Source organism: Aquarana catesbeiana, linkage group LG13, assembly GCF_042186555.1.
Source record: "Aquarana catesbeiana isolate 2022-GZ linkage group LG13, ASM4218655v1, whole genome shotgun sequence".
NCBI classification, from domain to species: Eukaryota; Metazoa; Chordata; class Amphibia; order Anura; family Ranidae; genus Aquarana; species Aquarana catesbeiana.
The window spans coordinates 106,811,568-106,825,845 of record NC_133336.1 but is presented as its reverse complement, the minus strand read 5'-3'; the positions used below and the strand labels follow the sequence as shown (position 1 = coordinate 106,825,845).

Here is a 14,278-nt window from a genome sequence, read left to right as displayed (position 1 = left end):
AGCATATATATATCCTTAATTATGGGCGTATAACAATTAAGGAGGAATTCCCCGCAGGTGTGAACGTCTCCACCCACCGCCCCAATCAGTGGGAACACTGTGGAGGGCATGGCCACCAATAGGACAGCCCTGTGTGATCTCCCCGGCGTTCGGGACGAGCCGGAGCCCCGTCCCTGAGGTCATCCTCGCCGTAATCACGTGACGCGCCCGCGTCACATGGCACGCATGGGGCCCCGCGCATGCGCAGTGACCGGGAGCATCCGAGGATGTCCCCGAACGCCGCCGGCAAGGGAAAAAGCATCCCCGACGCGACAACCAGAACCAGCCCGGATGTCCGATGGGGAAAAGGGGGGGGGGAGCCAGCACCGAAGGTGCCCCCCCCTTGCCGGGAAGACACATCAGATTGGCCAGCCCTGGCCCAGAGGCCGTGACAGTAGAGCCACCAAGTCCCAAAGGGGAGAAGGGGGCAAGCAAAAAGAAAGAGACATAACTGGTTTGCAAGGATAGGTGTATACACATATATGCACATATGCATATAGAGGACTGATGGTTCCTAACATTTGTGGGCAAATGTAGCCCAAGCTTATAATGCATTAGTTTTAAGTCTATTAGCACATGAAATATCCATATATGTAAAAAAAATTCACATGTCTAAATAAGTTGGAAAGAAAATAAGAAAGAAAAAAATATAAAAATGACTATAAATAATGCGTACGTCCTAAGACACAGAGAGAGGGGGGAGAAGGAGATGAAAAAGATGCCCATATATGTATCAATATGGGATTTACATGCGAATACATTGTTTCAAATCGCATATCTAAAAAGGGGGGGAAGGGGATGGATATCAAACAAAAGCAAACAATGGAGGCCTATGTTGAACAAGGGAATGATTTTTTGCTTGAAGAGGGGATCTATTGGGTTTTTCCGGATACAAAACCCCTTAAAAATGGGGCAAATGAAATAGCCTCATTCAACCCCAGAAAAGAGGTGGCATTCAGTTTGTGAATCCACCTCTGTTCATGTTGCAACAGGACTTTGTTCCAATCACCGCCTCGATTCGGTATATGTATCCGATCGAGTGCGGTGAAGGACACTTTAGGCATTTTATAGTTATATACTATCGCTACATGTCTTCCTAGTGGTAGATAGTCTAGATAGTTTAAATAGGGCCCCATTCGGAAGGTGGAAAATTTTGTCCCGTTTCATATACTGACAAGAAGAGCAGCGTCCACATGAGAATGATCCAAAAATAGAACAGTGTTTAGATCTCACTTTAAACTCACTATGAACCAGTTTGTCTCTAAGCGAGAAAGCGCGTTTATAGGTAATTGATGGATTTTTCGAAATAAACTTGCGGACTTTGGGATCATCCGTGAGTATGGACCAGTGCTTTTGAATTATATTCCTAATTGCCTGATGCTGTCTAGAGAATCGCAGGATGATCCTGGTAGAATCCACACCAGGGCCATCCGTCACCCTCTTTTTAGACAGCAATTCGCATCTGGATTGTGCAGCTGCTCTATTGTAGGCTTTCCGAAGACAAGCACGGCTATAACCCCGTGCAAGCAATCTGGTTTGCAGACTACGGGCTTCCTGTCTGAAAAGAATGTCATCTGAGCAATTCCTGCGAAGCCGCAGGTATTTTCGACTTCTCACAGTGCTAAAGATCAACTTCTTTAGCACTGTGGATGGAAGCTGTCCGCATGAAGCACCGTATTTCCTGCGGTGTTTTTATGAAATAGGGTGCTTGAAATTTTATTTTCCGAGGTGCGTCCTAGCTTGACATCCAGGAATGTCATTTGGTTGCGGTCATATGTCATGGTAAATTTTAAATTGTGTTTCTTGATATAGGACCTCTTGGGGAGAGTGAGCAGGCATTTTGATTTTAAGGGGCCTCTCCTATAGGAAGTTTTTTGCTTATAGGACACGCACTATCGGGTAACTATGCTATATGGAATATGATATGTTTCTTTTGGTATATGCAACCAAGCTTTTATAAGTATTCTTTCATTGTATATTTTTAACAGACAGACCTCTGAAGAAGACCTTGAATACATAGGTTGAAACGCGTCAGCTCCCTTTTTTTCGATTAATAATATCGATTGATAATATCTATATGATGTTGTTATAAAAAATTATGTCTGTATAAATGCGTGTCTGCTTCTACCAGATTAGTAAGCACTCTATATCAGAGCTCATCTTTTTAACAATCTTTGTGTAAATTTATTCTTTGTATAATAAACATATTCTTTTTATACAACATTGGTCTAATATTTTAAACCCCGCTGCCTAAAAACCCCACCTGGGGAAATCCTCTTCCTATTTATATCTAGGCAACTGGTTCCTTCACAGAAATGAGGTAAAAATACTATGAAGTTACATAAAGAAAGATTTTGGCAACCACTGGGGACAATTTCAAAATACATATAAAAATAATAAAGTCTTAATTTTTATTGAATTTATCCACCCTAGTAAGAACAGAGGTAGGGTCCCCCGTGCTTTTAATTTTTTCCTAACCTCCTGAACTTTTGGGGTTAGCTTAAGCGGCACAAAATCACAAATCTGTTGTAAACTTACGATCCCTAAATATTTAAATTCTGTCACCCATTTTAATGGCAAGTTCAGGGATGCCGTCACCTGTGCCCCAGGATCAATAGCAAACAGCAGAGATTTATTCAAATTAACCTTAAGCCCCCTTAAAGGAGAATTGTACAAAAAAACAAGATTGGTTAAACCCACAAGTGCTTTTTTACCACTACTATTCCTTTATATTGGCGATTTAGAAATCAGATGAAAGGTTTAATGCTGGAAAACACTTTTTGATAGATAAAAAGTGCATTTTATATACAACTATATATAGATCAGACCAAAATGAGGGACAAATGAGGAGGAATGAGGGACAGAGGGACATTGCTCCAAATAGGGCGGCCCAGTGGTGTAGTGGTAGCACTCTCGCCTAGCAGTAAGAAGGGTCACTGGTTCGAATCCCAACCACGACACTACCTGCTTGGAGTTTGCATGTTCTCCCTGTGCCTGCGTGGGTTTCCTCCGGGTACTCCGGTTTCCTCCCACACTCCAAAGACATGCTGGTAGGTTAATTGGATCCTGTCTAAATTGTCCCTAGTATGAATGAATGTGAGTTAGGGACCTTAGATTGTAAGCCCCTTGAGGGTAGGGACTGATGTGAATGTACAATGTATATGTAAAGCGCTGCGTAAATTGACGGCGCTATATAAGTACCTGAAATAAATAAATAAATAAATATAAGTACTGAATATCCATTCATCAGGACCATCATTGTTCAAGAATAGCAGCATGTCATCTGCATATAGGGCTACCCTCTTCTCCAACCCTCCCATTCGAAGTCCCCGAATGTCTGGGCAAGTCCGAAGAGCTTCTGCCACCGGCTCTATTTCTATAGCAAAGAAAGTTGGAGAGAGAGGGCAGCCCTGTCGCATTCCCCTATATAACAGGAAAGGGGCTGACATCCTTCCTCCCAGCTTAACCACTGACAGGGGATTTCGATATAGTGTCTGCAGCCACGATATAAACACCAATGGAAATCCCATCCTTATAAGTATTTCCCATAGAAAATGCCATTCGACAGTGTCAAAGGCCTTTTCTATATCCACAAAGGCAACCGTTCTAGAGCTTTCATTTATATGTTGAACATGTAGATTAGTATGTAATCTACGTAAATTAATATCTGTCATTCTTTGGGGCATAAATCCTGTCTGGTCCGAGTCAATAATAGATGTTTAACAGAGGTTGAATTCTCAAGGTGAGTAACTTCATCAATATTTTAAAATCAGTATTTAATAAAGCTATTGGCCTATAAGAGGCACATCATTTTGGATCCTTAACTTCCTTATGACTAAGAACTACATGTGCATATCTTATTGAATCTGGAAGAGACCCCTCCAGTAACCCCCTTGTATATACTACTGCCAATTTTGGAGCTAAAACATCACCATACTTTTTTATAAAATTCAATAGGGAGTCCATCTGGACCTGGAATCTTTCCACTCAGAAAAGTACTTATGCCCCTCCTGGATCTCATCACTGGTAATAGGGCTAACCAATGCCTCTCTCTCCCTACCGGACAACCACCCAGTGCTATCTGATCCAAAAGGGCAGACAACTCCCCTGGGTGGAAGCCAGGGGGGAGAGTGGAGGCATATAAAGAGCTGCAATGCTGCTTAAAAGTCCCTAGGATTTCTTCTGGGTTGGAAACCATTTTCCCCTCAGGAGTTCTAACTTCAGATATAAGTGTAGCTGGATAATCATGTTGTGCTAACATTTCCAATTGCCCTTCCATTTCTATCTCCCTGTTCAAAAACTTTCTGTCTATTTTTATATGTCTAATTTGGTTGTTCTTCGTATTAGAATCCGTGCCATAAATCTCCTTTTGAAGCTCCAGTTGTATTTGTAAAGACTGGGTATTGGTCTTCTGTCCCTGCTGAACCACCGCTATGAATGAAATGTATTGCCCACACACAAATGCCTTGAAAGCATCCCATACAACATCTGGAGAGGATGATCCAACATTATTTTCCCAATATTCAGCTATTGTTAATGGCACTTTTTCTGCTATATCAGGGTAAGAGACCCACTGGGGTCCCAATCTCCATAATGATGCATTTTTTGAGGGAGGGGTGCTGGTCCAAAAGGCCACTCGGTAAATATGTGGCTTCTATGTTCCCTTACTTACTGTCTCTGTGGAAGTGGACACAAGCTCAGCTATTAAAACCTAAATCCGGCCATAGACAGTTCGAATCTCAGCCGGCTCAGCAGGAACCAGACAAAATTCGAACAATGTATGGGCAGAGCAGACTGACTGTACCCAAGTTGACTCATCGTCAACTTGGGTACAACCAGCCTGTCAGATTTTACATGCGATTATTGCTAGCAGCTGTTATAGCCACTAGCAATAATCACTGTTCTCTCGAGGACGGCTTCCCCTGTCTTCCTGCCGGGAGAAACACAATGGCTCTACGGGAGGGATTCCCCCATCAATACTGTGGTTGCAGGAAAGAAAATCGCTTCGTCTATGGCCGGCCTAACAGGAGTCCCCCAACCATTCCTCTAAGTACCAAGAGCCCAAAAGAAAAGTTTTTGATCAGAGTTAAAAAAAAAATTTACTAAATCAAATTTTCTTTTTTTTATTATCTTTGAAGACAATATGTTTGTGCTCAATGAACAGATTCAAAAGCATCTATTCATTTAATGTAATTTCAGTTTTAGGTCACAGTCCATTGCTTCAGCCATTCAAAAACAAATAATTAACAGGGAGCAGCACATGTATACAGTAATAAACTGCATATTAGTTTATAGTGGAGTCTTGTGAAACAAGGTTTAAAAAAAAAAAAAAACTACCTGACGACCATTCCTGGGGTATAAAAAACAAAGGTTTATGTTCTGTTTCACCCTGCAGCTCTGTTTCATGTGGTACAAGTTGGTCTATATCACAAGGACATGGCTCCCCTGATTTCAGCACTGTACTGCCAGCCTACACAGAGAAGTGAAAGGAAAGGGTCAGTTACAATGAACGTTGGAAAATTAAATATAAAAAGTTGGAACGATATAATGAAATAGACAATGGCTTATTACCTGAGGTAAGAGCTCATCCTCACAAGGTGCTTTCACAATGTAGCCTCAACTGAAGAACTGAAGCTAATTATGTACTAATGGAATTTTGTAAGATACCTTTTATATACTTTATGTTGTGTACTAGCAAAATAGGAATAATTAAGTTTTTTTTTTAATTGTTTTAATCAAATAAATAAAAAATATTGCAGATAAATATTTACTACTTGCAGCGAGTAGGTGGTGCAATAAGCCAGAAACATGTCTAGATAGCTGCTGAAATTATGCATCGACAAAAAAAAAAAAAAAAAAAAAAAGCTGCAGGGACATCCCCTATATAACTCCTACCACTCCCAGGAAGGGCACTTTACACGGTAGAACTTCTAACACAGGGACCTGCTAGCAATGAAAAATGAAACCTTGCCAGTGAGCTCCAAAAATAAATCATCATCAATAGGTGCTGGGATTTCAACTTAATTCTGAATGCTCTAGAAACCAAATCTATTACATAGTAGGTGAGGTTGAAAAAAGACACAAGTCCATCAAGTCCAACCTATGTGTGTGATTATATGTCAGTATTACCTTGTATATCCCTGTATGTTGTGGTCCTTCAGGTGCTTATCTAATAGTTTCTTGAAACTATCGACACTCCCCGCTGAAACCACAGCCTGTGGAAGGGAATTCCACATCCTTGCTGCACTTACAGTAAAAAACCATCTACGTAGTTTAAGGTTAAACCTCTTTTCTTCTAATTTTAATAAGTTCAGTGCTCGCAACCCTTCCTCATAACTAATATCCTCCAGACCCTTTATTAGCTTTGTTGGCCTTCTTTGTACTCGCTCCATTTCCAGTACCTCCTTCCTGAGGACTGGTGCCCAGTAGTGGACAGCATACTCTAGGTGCGGCCGGACCAGAGTCTTGTAGAGCGGGAGAATTATTGTTTTATCTCAGGAATTAATCCCCTTTTTAATGCATGCCAATAATCTGTTTGCTTTGTTAGCAGCTGTTTGGCATAGGCTCTTTACCTAGATCCGAGATGCGGTGTGTCGGACTGGCCCACCACACCACAGATCTCCGCGGCTTATCCTGCTGGACGTTATATGAAGCCTAGTCAGGATAACGGATCCCCGCTGCTGCCGTTATTCTGCTATCCCAGGGATTGAGTTCCTGATTTTAGATAGAATCCATCCCAATCCGAGGGGCGGGGATTGGAACAAGGCCCTTTTGCAGGGGGAGACCCGCTGGATTGTTGACCTTGCTGCCACCTCGCCCCCTGGACTTAATGAACAGCTTAGTTACAGACCATTTTTGGAGGGATTCTCATCTGGAGGATGTGAGAAGGAGTGATAGTCTCCTTCTGTTCTGCTGTAGAATATGTGCTCTTATTTTTGTCTTATATTGGCTATCTATTGTTTTTTATATTTATTGGTTCCCTTATAGAACACTGCTTTGCCTATTTTTGCCATTTTATATGTTTATTACATCTTTGCATGTTCTATACTCTGCCTGCCCATCTGTCCCATGATTTTTGGAATCTTCTTGCCATGTCCGTGGTTGGCGACTGTTGATCTTGGGAATATCTGCTGGCCTCTTCTGGTCCCGCCCGGCGCAGGTGGGCCTCCGGGGATCATTGATCCTTGGGGGGCCTTTCATTTTGGTGGCCGGTTGTGGGTGGTGTCTGCTGGGCGGCCTGGGTGCGGCCCGACCGATGGCTGCCTGCATGGCCACCTTCCTGCGTCGATGGCCGTCGTTGCAGGACTCTTTTCGCAGGGTTAGCCCTGCGGGGGGCGCCGTACAGCGAGGACTCAAGGGTCCCCTCTTGGGCGCCCGTGGTGTTGCCCTCCTTGGGGGTATACGAGATGACTTTATGTCTCTCCCCCAGTTTGGTTGATTGGTCTGAGTCTCTGTTTACATTTTGTATTTCACATTTGTCATTTCAAACATTTTATTCCTTATCTCTCTCGATCATGTGTCATGATGCCTCTCCTGTTGCTAGGCAATCAGGTCCGACGCTTAGTTTCTTTTCACGCATGCGTGGGAGGGGCCTCTGCAATCCTGGTCTATCTCCTTGTTATGTGGAGTGATTGCGAAGGGACGCCGCACATAGAGCGGCGCCGCATCACAACCATTATAAGCGAGTTTTTCCCCCCTCCCCTTGGCAGTGATGTAATGATGCGATGACACTGCACGTCGAGCGGCACCGCGTCAGACGCCGTCATCCTGAGCCTTTTTAAAGCCATGTTGGATGCAGTACATTGTCATTGCTCCGGGCGGCGGAGGGCTAAACGGGTGGACGATCGCTGTGTTTGGACGGTACCACATGGGAATGAGCTCCGACTATTATGTAGGTGTTTTCCCTTTGCTTCCTGTGGAACCTAGTTTGTTGAGAAGTTTTTACACTGAGGAATGTCTGTTGACACTTTGTCGTTGTTGTTATTTTATTATTTGCAGAGCCTCTCTGTGCAAAGAAAAACAGTTGAAGCACACCAATTAGGAGCGATTCATTAATATACTGTACCACACACCCTGTCTCAGGCCCGATCTTCCCCTCCTCTCTCTTCCCCTCTCCCTCCTGTTTTTTTTTGGGCTTCTACTACATTGAGGTAGGACACTATGGATTGATCTGGTCTAGACAATAGGCTTTAGGATGTATTATGGAAACATAATCGTTTGGCTATATACTATTTTTGAATATATATATATATATATATATATATATATATATATATACCCTTTTAGATTCAATTCTGGTCTACATCTGGGGTACTATCCTCCTTGGTGAGTTCTGCCTGCTTGGTGCTGCATGGGTGGACCAGTGTGGACCTTGGGGTAGTGTTTTTTGACACAGTCGCCACCAGGACTTCGGCAGTGAGATTCCAATGTTGATATGTCTGGGTATGTTTTTTTCTTTATGTGATTACAATGCTGAATGGTTTCTGTGATGTAAAGCAACTGTCTAATATATTCATGTAACAATTTACTGATATACTCTTTTTAAATTTTGATTCTACTATATAGTGTGATTCTTCTCCACAAGTTTTCCCTGATGAAGGGACATCTTGCATAGTCCCGAAACGCGTAGGGCCATGTGGAAGACTTCATAAGCATCACTACCACTTCATACCATTGCTTTTAGTGGTTCTATTGTTACATACCTCTTTGTTTATATGTATATATTTATATTGTCGTTTTGTATATTTCCATTTGTACTTAAAAAAATTGTTCTTTTAAATACCTGGTTGCCGTTAAAGTCCCATCAACCTTTTTTGGGGGTATTTTTATTCCTTCTGCTATTGGCCGGGCGGGATGTGGCCCTTGATGGTACTCAAGGCCAGATGCTAGTCCAGACCAGGCCATAGGAAGGACATGAAGGAGTATCTAAAAACACCCAGTGGGAGGGGCAAAATAATTAGTAGGGGACTACCAGTGACATGCACACCATAAAGGATATGCACTCACCAGAAGGTGGTGACCAATTACAGTACCTTGAAAAGGTATTTACACCCCTTGTAATTTTCCACATTTTGTCATGTTACAACCAAAAACTTGAATGTATTTTATTAGGATTTTTATGTGATTGACCATCACAAAGTGGCACATAATTGTGAACTGGAAGGAAAATGATAAATGGTTTTCAAATTTTTTAACAAATACAGATCTGAAAAGTGTGGCGCGCATTTGTATTCAGCCCCCCCAAGTCAATACTTTGCAGAACCACCTTTTGCTGCAATTACAGCTGCAAGTCTTTTTGAGGATGTCTCTACCAGCTTTGCACACCTAGAGAGTGACATTTTTGCCCATTATTCTTTGTAAAATAGCTCAAACTTTGTCAGATTTGATGGAGAGCATCTGTGAACAGCAATTTTCAAGTCTTGCCACAGATTCTCAATTGGATTCTAGGTCTGGGCTATTCTAACACATGAATATGCTTTGATCTAAACCAGGGATATGCAATCAGCGGACCTCCAGCTGTTCCAAAACTACAAGTCCCATCATGCCTCTGCCTCTGGGTGTCATGCTTGTGGCTGTCAGAGTCTTGCTATGCCTCATGGGAATTGTAGTTCTGCAACAGCTGGAGGTCCGCTAATTGCATACCCCTGATCTAAACCAGTCCATTGTAGCTCTGGCGGTATGTTTAGGGTCATTGTCCTGCTGGAAGGTGAACCTCCACCCCAGTCTCAAGTCTTCTGCAGACTCTAACAGGTTTTCTTCTAAGATTGCCCAGTATTTCGCTCCATCTATCTTCCCATCAACTCTGACTAGCTTCCCTGTCCCTGCTGAAGAAAAGCATCCCCACAACATGATGTTGCCACCACCACGTTTCACGGTGAGGATGGTGTGTTCAGGGTGATGTGCAATGTTAGTTTTCCGCCACATATAGCGTTTTTCTTTTAGGACAAAAAGTAACATTTTGGTCTCATCTGACCAGAGCACCTTCTTCCACTTTTTTGCTGTGTCCCCCACATGGCTTCTCACAAACTGCAAACGGAACTTCTTATGGCTTTCTTTCAACAATGGCTTTCTTCTTGCCACTCTTCCATAAAGGCCAGATTTGTGGAATGCACAACGAATAGTTGTCCTGTGGACAGATTCTCCCACTTGAGCTGTGGATCTCTGCAGCTCCTCTAGAGTTATCATGGGCCTCTTGACTGCTTCTCTGATTAATGCTCTTGTTGCCCGGCCTGTCAGTTTGGGTGGACGACCATGTCTTGGTACGTTTGCAGATGTGCCATACTGTTCTACTATTTTCAGATGATGGAGTGAACAGTGCTCCGTGAGATGTTCAAAGCTTGGGATTATTTTTAAACCTAACCCTGCTTTAAACTTCTTCACAACTTTATCCCTGACTTGTCTGATGTGTTCCTTGGCCTTCATGATGCTGTTCGTTCACTATGGTTCTCTAACAAAACTCTGGGGGCTTCATAGAACAGCTGTATTCATACGGAGATTAAATTACACACAGTTGGAGTCTATTTACTAATTAGGTGACTTCTGAAGGCAATTGGTTCCGCTAGATTTTAGTTACGGTTTCAGAGTAAAGGGAGCTGAATAAAAATGTACGCCACACTTTTTGTATATTTATTCTTCTTGGTTCTTGGAGACTTCTTTAGCTTTAGGCAGTCAGTAATTGGACTGAATTTGCTGGACTGGCCAGTAGTTGAAAAATTAGCAGTCATTTGAAATCTATGCCACTACTATTTCCTTACAGTGGAATGTCTGATTTCAAATAACTTGGCAATCTTTTTCCCTTGCCACACTCCTACACATCCACAAACTTACTTCAGAGGGCTTTAGAGAGCTCTTCTGATCTTGGTATGACGACATCACACACTTTTAAACTCATTGACCAAGCGCTGCAATAGTTTAAAATTAAGCTGTCATGCATGGAGAATGCAGACCTGCCCATTCACTGTATGATCTATCCTGTCATGATTTCCCCATTAACAAATTATGTCAATTAGCAGGGAACTTGGTATATACTCTAGAAATCAATAAAAAATCAACTATCATTAATCTGAACATGCTAAACTGTTGATGTATAATTAACTGCTATGCACAATACTGGTGTTTTCACATGAATTCAACTTTTTATCCTATTGCAATACCTCCTATATAAACTATAAATGTATAAACTCTTTGAAATAGTCTTCTGAAATGACTTTTGATCCTATTTCTTTGCTTCCTCCTTCTCCAGGTATTCAAATCTGCTGTCTTGTTGTAAAGTATTTCTTCTAACTAATCCTGTTGTCTAAACAGAATGGCTCCATACGTAATAACGCCAAACAATAAAACACATATGCCATAGATCTACATACTATGTTCGATGCAGAAATGAGGCTGAAGTTTAGCTTTAAAACTCCCTACAATTTTAGTCACATCAATAACCTGTAATGAATTAAGTCCCACGTTGTGCAGGAAGCTGGATCCTTGAAAAATCTTCACTTTGGGGATGCCCGTCCTCTTCCTGTTTCTGAACTTTTGGCACTGTGATGGTTAACTGCTTTGGGTTTTCAGGCAGAACAGCAATACAGGTTGTGCAGCAGAGACATACTCTCTCCTTCTTCCTCCTCCACTGTACAAAAGTTATTTCATTGATTACACTGCCTGCAACATGTTCTATGAACAGGGGAGAGAATTCTGTGACTGATCAGACTCTCCACCATTCACCAATCACATTATAGGCAGTCTATCCAATTAAAGAACATTTCCCAATGAAGGAGAAAGAAAGAGGCAAGTCCTCGTTGCACCATCTGTACTGTAGTTCTGTCTAAAGACCACCGCAGCTCTGGAAGCTCAGAGACAAGAAGAAGACAGGCATTCCTGCAGTGAAGATTTCTCCATGATCCAGCTACCTGGAACATGCTTCATTACAGATAAGTGATATGACTAAAACTGTAGGGATTATTTTAGCTAATTCTCAGCTTTAAATTATTACTTCACCTTAAATAAAAATGTTTCTAGGAATACAGTAGTATATTACCACAAATTCAATAATAAATATGGGGTCCCAATAGATATTTACTTGAGTCAACCTTTTGTTTCAAGATGTACTGGCGGCTTTTTCTTACCAGATTAAAAATTATAATGCAAAGCATCTGAGAACATATTTACTCACACATTTCCATAGACCCCATTGAATTAGATTAAATAGCAACTGTAGGTCAACACACCATAGTTACAGAACATTATTGGGAGTAGGCCTGAAACAAAATGTACAAACACTACTGGAAAATGCAGGACAGTGCATTTAGTATACAAAAGCACAATTTATTACCAACATTTTTGATAATATATAAGAAATGTAAAAGAGATCGATATCAAATATGCCATGCCTTAAACTGTGTGCACTAGTGAAACTCCAAGTCCTCTTTAACCCCTTTGTGACAGACAAATGTTAATGCATGAACACAATTTTGCAACTTGAACATGTGGTAAAAAAACTTTACATATCATATCGTCATAACTACTTTATTTATCCAGGTTGATTATACCTTGTTTTTTTTAGGACAAATTGGATTTTCTTTTGGTGGTAAATAGTAATAGAGATCTTCAGATTTTTTTCTATTATTAAAGGAAAACTGGCCCAAAATAAAAAAATGTAATTTTATATATATATATATATATATATATATATACACATATATACACACAGTGGGGACGGAAAGTATTCAGACCCCCTTAAATTTTTCACTCTTTGTTATATTGCAGCCATTTGCTAAAATCATTTAAGTTCATTTTTTTTTCCTCATTAATGTACACACAGCACCCCATATTGACAGAAAAACACAGAATTGTTGACATTTTTGCATATTTATTAAAAAAGAAAAACTGAAATATCACATGGTCCTAAGTATTTAGACCCTTTGCTCAGTATTTAGTAGAAGCACCCTTTTGATCTAATACAGCCATGAGTCTTTTTGGGAAAGATGCGACAAGTTTTTCACACCTGGATTTGGGGATCCTCTGCCATTTCTCCTTGCAGATCCTCTCCAGTTCTGTCAGGTTGGATGGTAAACGTCGGTGGACAGGCATTTTTAGGTCTCTCCAGAGATGCTCAATTGGGTTTAAGTCAGGGCTCTGGCTGGGCCATTCAAGAACAGTCACAGAGTTGTTGTGAAGCCACTCCTTTATTTTAGCTGTGTGCTTAGGGTCATTGTCTTGTCTTGTTTTTTTTTTACTTTGTTCTTTATTCAATTTATTAAAAAAATAACCATATAGATATTTAAAACATCAGTTAATCATTGCCACAACCGCAACATATGGATTAATAATTATACAAAAGCAGGAGTCCAATATACTAAAATGGAACAGAAAAAAAACAAGGGAAAAAAGGAGAAACAAGAAGAAAAAAAGAAAAAGAACAAAAACCATGGAGGTAGGGACTCCCCAGACTCCCCTTCTACCACTGTTTCCAATATTACAAAATTAATGTTAACCCCTTAGTTCCTCCACCCTTTAACCATCCTCCCCCCTCCCATACCACTATGCGCGGATTTAAATTCTTAAGGCGGGTTTATCAATCTGTTATTGTTAAACCTATAACTTATCTTGTTGAAATTGGCTATGACATCGTTCCCATATTGGTCTAGTAACTCCTTTCCCTAACAGTTAACTATTCTATTTGTTTTTCCAGCTCTCTTTTATCCTTTACCACTTTATTCAGGAGGTCCCACTTTTTCCAACCACAGCCTCCACATCACATCAAATTCCTTAAGATTACCTTTCTTTATATACACTGCTCTTTCTCTACAGAGGATTTCCTTTATTGTACTAATCCAGTCCCTTACTGTAGGGGGTATATTTCATTGCCATCTAGATGTAATCATTTTTCTGGCTTGGAACAGACATCTCTGAATTGCCACTGTAGTGCTCTTCTTCTCCCCCCGTTCCCACCTATACCCCAGTATGCACACCATGGCCTCCCTCTCTAATGCGATTCCAAATATATTTCTCATATTAATGATCACCCCCTCCCAGTACTGGAACAACTTGGGGCATCTCCACAGCATATGTATGAGATCCCCAGTCCCCCGACATCTGGGGCATCTGTCATCAGATCTACAACCAAACCTAAAAAGCCGCTTGGGTGTATAATAGACTCTATTTAACATCATCAAATGTGATATCTTCTGAGGGGGGGAGATCGACACCGACGGTCCCAACTCTAAGATCCTCTTCCACTGCACCTGTG

The 14,278-nt window shown here is 41.2% G+C and overlaps 1 protein-coding gene across 2 annotated transcripts in view; it reads right to left on the bottom strand.

The window, feature by feature from the left end:
* The window catches only part of DPH6 (diphthamine biosynthesis 6), a 198,109-nt gene that overhangs the window by 96,035 nt on the left and 87,796 nt on the right, over positions 1 to 14,278 (bottom strand). For both annotated transcript variants that reach the window (XM_073609884.1, XM_073609883.1), the window contains exon 9: positions 5,377 to 5,509. In XM_073609884.1, the coding sequence (XP_073465985.1) occupies positions 5,377 to 5,509 (133 nt within the window). The remainder of the gene's footprint in view (positions 1 to 5,376; positions 5,510 to 14,278) is intronic.